Raw genomic sequence first — 2102 nt, forward strand, 5'->3', positions numbered from 1 at the left:
CTCTCTCTCTCTCTCTCTGTCTGTCTCTCTCTCTCTCTCTCTCTCTCTCTCTCTCTCTCTCTCTCTCTCTCTCTCTCTCTCTCTCTCTCTCTCTCTCTCTCTCTCTCTCTCTCTCTCTCTCTCTCGTCTCAGTGTTTTGTTGTGTCTCGTCGCTGAACGCGCGCCGAGGCCGTGAGCGGATCTGAGATTGTCCGTGTGCTGGATGCTGGCTGCCCCATTTGCTGGCTGCCCTGTTGTTGCTGTACTGCCACTGCACGGTGCAACTGGTGCTTCCGCTTGCTCTTTGCTGTTTGATGACGCTGCTGTCGTCTTGCATTGGACTTTTTAGGCAGTTGTGCCCCTGGCCCCTGTGCTTGTGTCGGTGGTACGTATCCTCCCAGTCGATGGTCTTGACCTCGCACGGCGCCCCACCTTGACCTCCTTTACCTTTGAAGTCTTGGTCCGCGTTCTTTTGCCGCATGCCTCTGGCTCTTTCCCTTGCTCTTCTTGCATTTCGTTGCACCTACACCCGCTTCGACTTTTCCACTGTCATCGCCGTCCATATATGACACTGGCGCACGTTTTTCTTTTTTTCTCGCATGACGTGTTGCCACTTGGCTTTGACAGTGACAGCGCCGACTCACGCCAACTCCCTGCGTCGCCCCCGCCTTTCTTTTCCTTTGAACCTCCAGGACAGGATAAACCCCTGCCCACATCACTGCCCCTTCGTCCCCTTGCCCTCCTTGGTGACAGGTGAGCCAACTTGATTGTTCTTTTCTTCTCTTTGTGTGTGCGTCTCTCTCTCTCTCTCTCTCTCTCTCTCTCTCTCTCTCTCTCTCTCTCTCTCTCTCTCTCTCTCTCTCTCTGTGCATCTGTCTGCCTCTCCTCCTTTCTCCGCTCGCTCAAGTGAGAGGGTTTGCTGCTTTTGCGCTCCATTGGTGTCTTCGAACACTCGAGGCATTGCTCCGAGTACCTATCTCCTTTCTCGTTTCACGTCGTTTTTCCTATTTTTTTTTCTGGCTTTTTGACCATTTTTTTTTTCTTTCCTCCTTTTTTTTGATCCATTTTCCTTGACATGACAAGGCCAGCTCACATTGTTGCGACGTGTCCTTCAGGTGTCCCTGTTTGACCCTTTTCACCTTGACTATGGCCAATCGTCTCACTCCCGACTGGTGAGTTTCGCACCCTTTGACCACTGAGCCCCGATGTGACATTGCTCTATCATTCTAGCCCTAACTCTCCCCGCCCCACTCGCCCGTTTTATTATCTGACCACTTCGTCCGAACTCCAACGCCATCCACCAGGCTGCGCCAGGGTGGGAGCGGGCCGCCAACTCGCGCCACGCGCACGAGCAGTGCCCCTTCAGCTCGCCGCAACACCCATGCCATCTCGCGCGACGAACTCCTGCGTCGCTACCCCACCAACCCCGTCATGCCCTGCTCTCTGGAAGCCTTTCGCCAAATTATTACCGATCAACCCCAGCGTCCACGTAGCTACGACCCCATCACCGAGGCCGAACGCGTGAGTCCGCTTCTTCAACCCAAATTGTCTTCCTCCTACTCGACAATGTTGCCATTCACCCATCTTCTCATCCTCTCTAGCACGAAAACTCAAAGGGCATTGGCCAAGTTCGAGTGCCCTTTGGTCGTGGACGAGGTACCGTCTTCAAACAGCCCTTGATTAGTCTTTTTCCTTCGCCCATGCTTTGGTGTTTTTCTTGTTCGCTTTTGGGTGGTCTTTTTGTACTTTGGTTTGCCTGCAAGTGTCTTTTTCAATTTTTTTTTCCTTGTTTTTTAACAACTCAGCTCTCCTTCCCCTCACACGCCTTTCCTTTCTTTGCCACTCCCACTCCTGTGACTTGTGTGATGTCAGGGCGAGTGCGCACGGATTCAGGTTCTGAACGTGGTCCTCTACCCGTGGGTCGAAGCAGCACACGCTTTATCCCTCGCCACTCTGCTAGCGGACCTGGTGATGTCGAGCATCAACCTCGACCCCACCGTCAGGTTTGTCCCCTGCTACCCCTAAAGACTTGGAACTGTCACGTCTTTTCTGAAGCAACTTGACTTGCCCCTAGTTGGGCTTGGTGTCGTAAAAGTTTGTTCTTTTTGTCTATTTGTTTTTTT

General features: G+C 52.7%; 1 protein-coding gene across 1 annotated transcript in view; it reads left to right on the plus strand.

Moving 5' to 3' along the window:
• Nucleotides 1-202: 202 nt before the first annotated feature.
• MONBRDRAFT_33655 (uncharacterized protein) overlaps nucleotides 203-2102 on the plus strand; it is a gene marked incomplete at its 5' end in the record, with an annotated part of 5339 nt that continues 3439 nt past the window's right edge. Inside the window, 6 exons of the mRNA XM_001748286.1 lie at nucleotides 203-257; nucleotides 329-364; nucleotides 738-885; nucleotides 1095-1151; nucleotides 1284-1635; nucleotides 1873-1982. Coding sequence (XP_001748338.1) covers nucleotides 203-257; nucleotides 329-364; nucleotides 738-885; nucleotides 1095-1151; nucleotides 1284-1635; nucleotides 1873-1982 — 758 coding nt within the window. The remainder of the gene's footprint in view (nucleotides 258-328; nucleotides 365-737; nucleotides 886-1094; nucleotides 1152-1283; nucleotides 1636-1872; nucleotides 1983-2102) is intronic.

This window comes from Monosiga brevicollis, genomic scaffold (assembly GCF_000002865.3).
Source record: "Monosiga brevicollis MX1 MONBRscaffold_22 genomic scaffold, whole genome shotgun sequence".
NCBI lineage: Eukaryota > Choanoflagellata > Craspedida > Salpingoecidae > Monosiga > Monosiga brevicollis.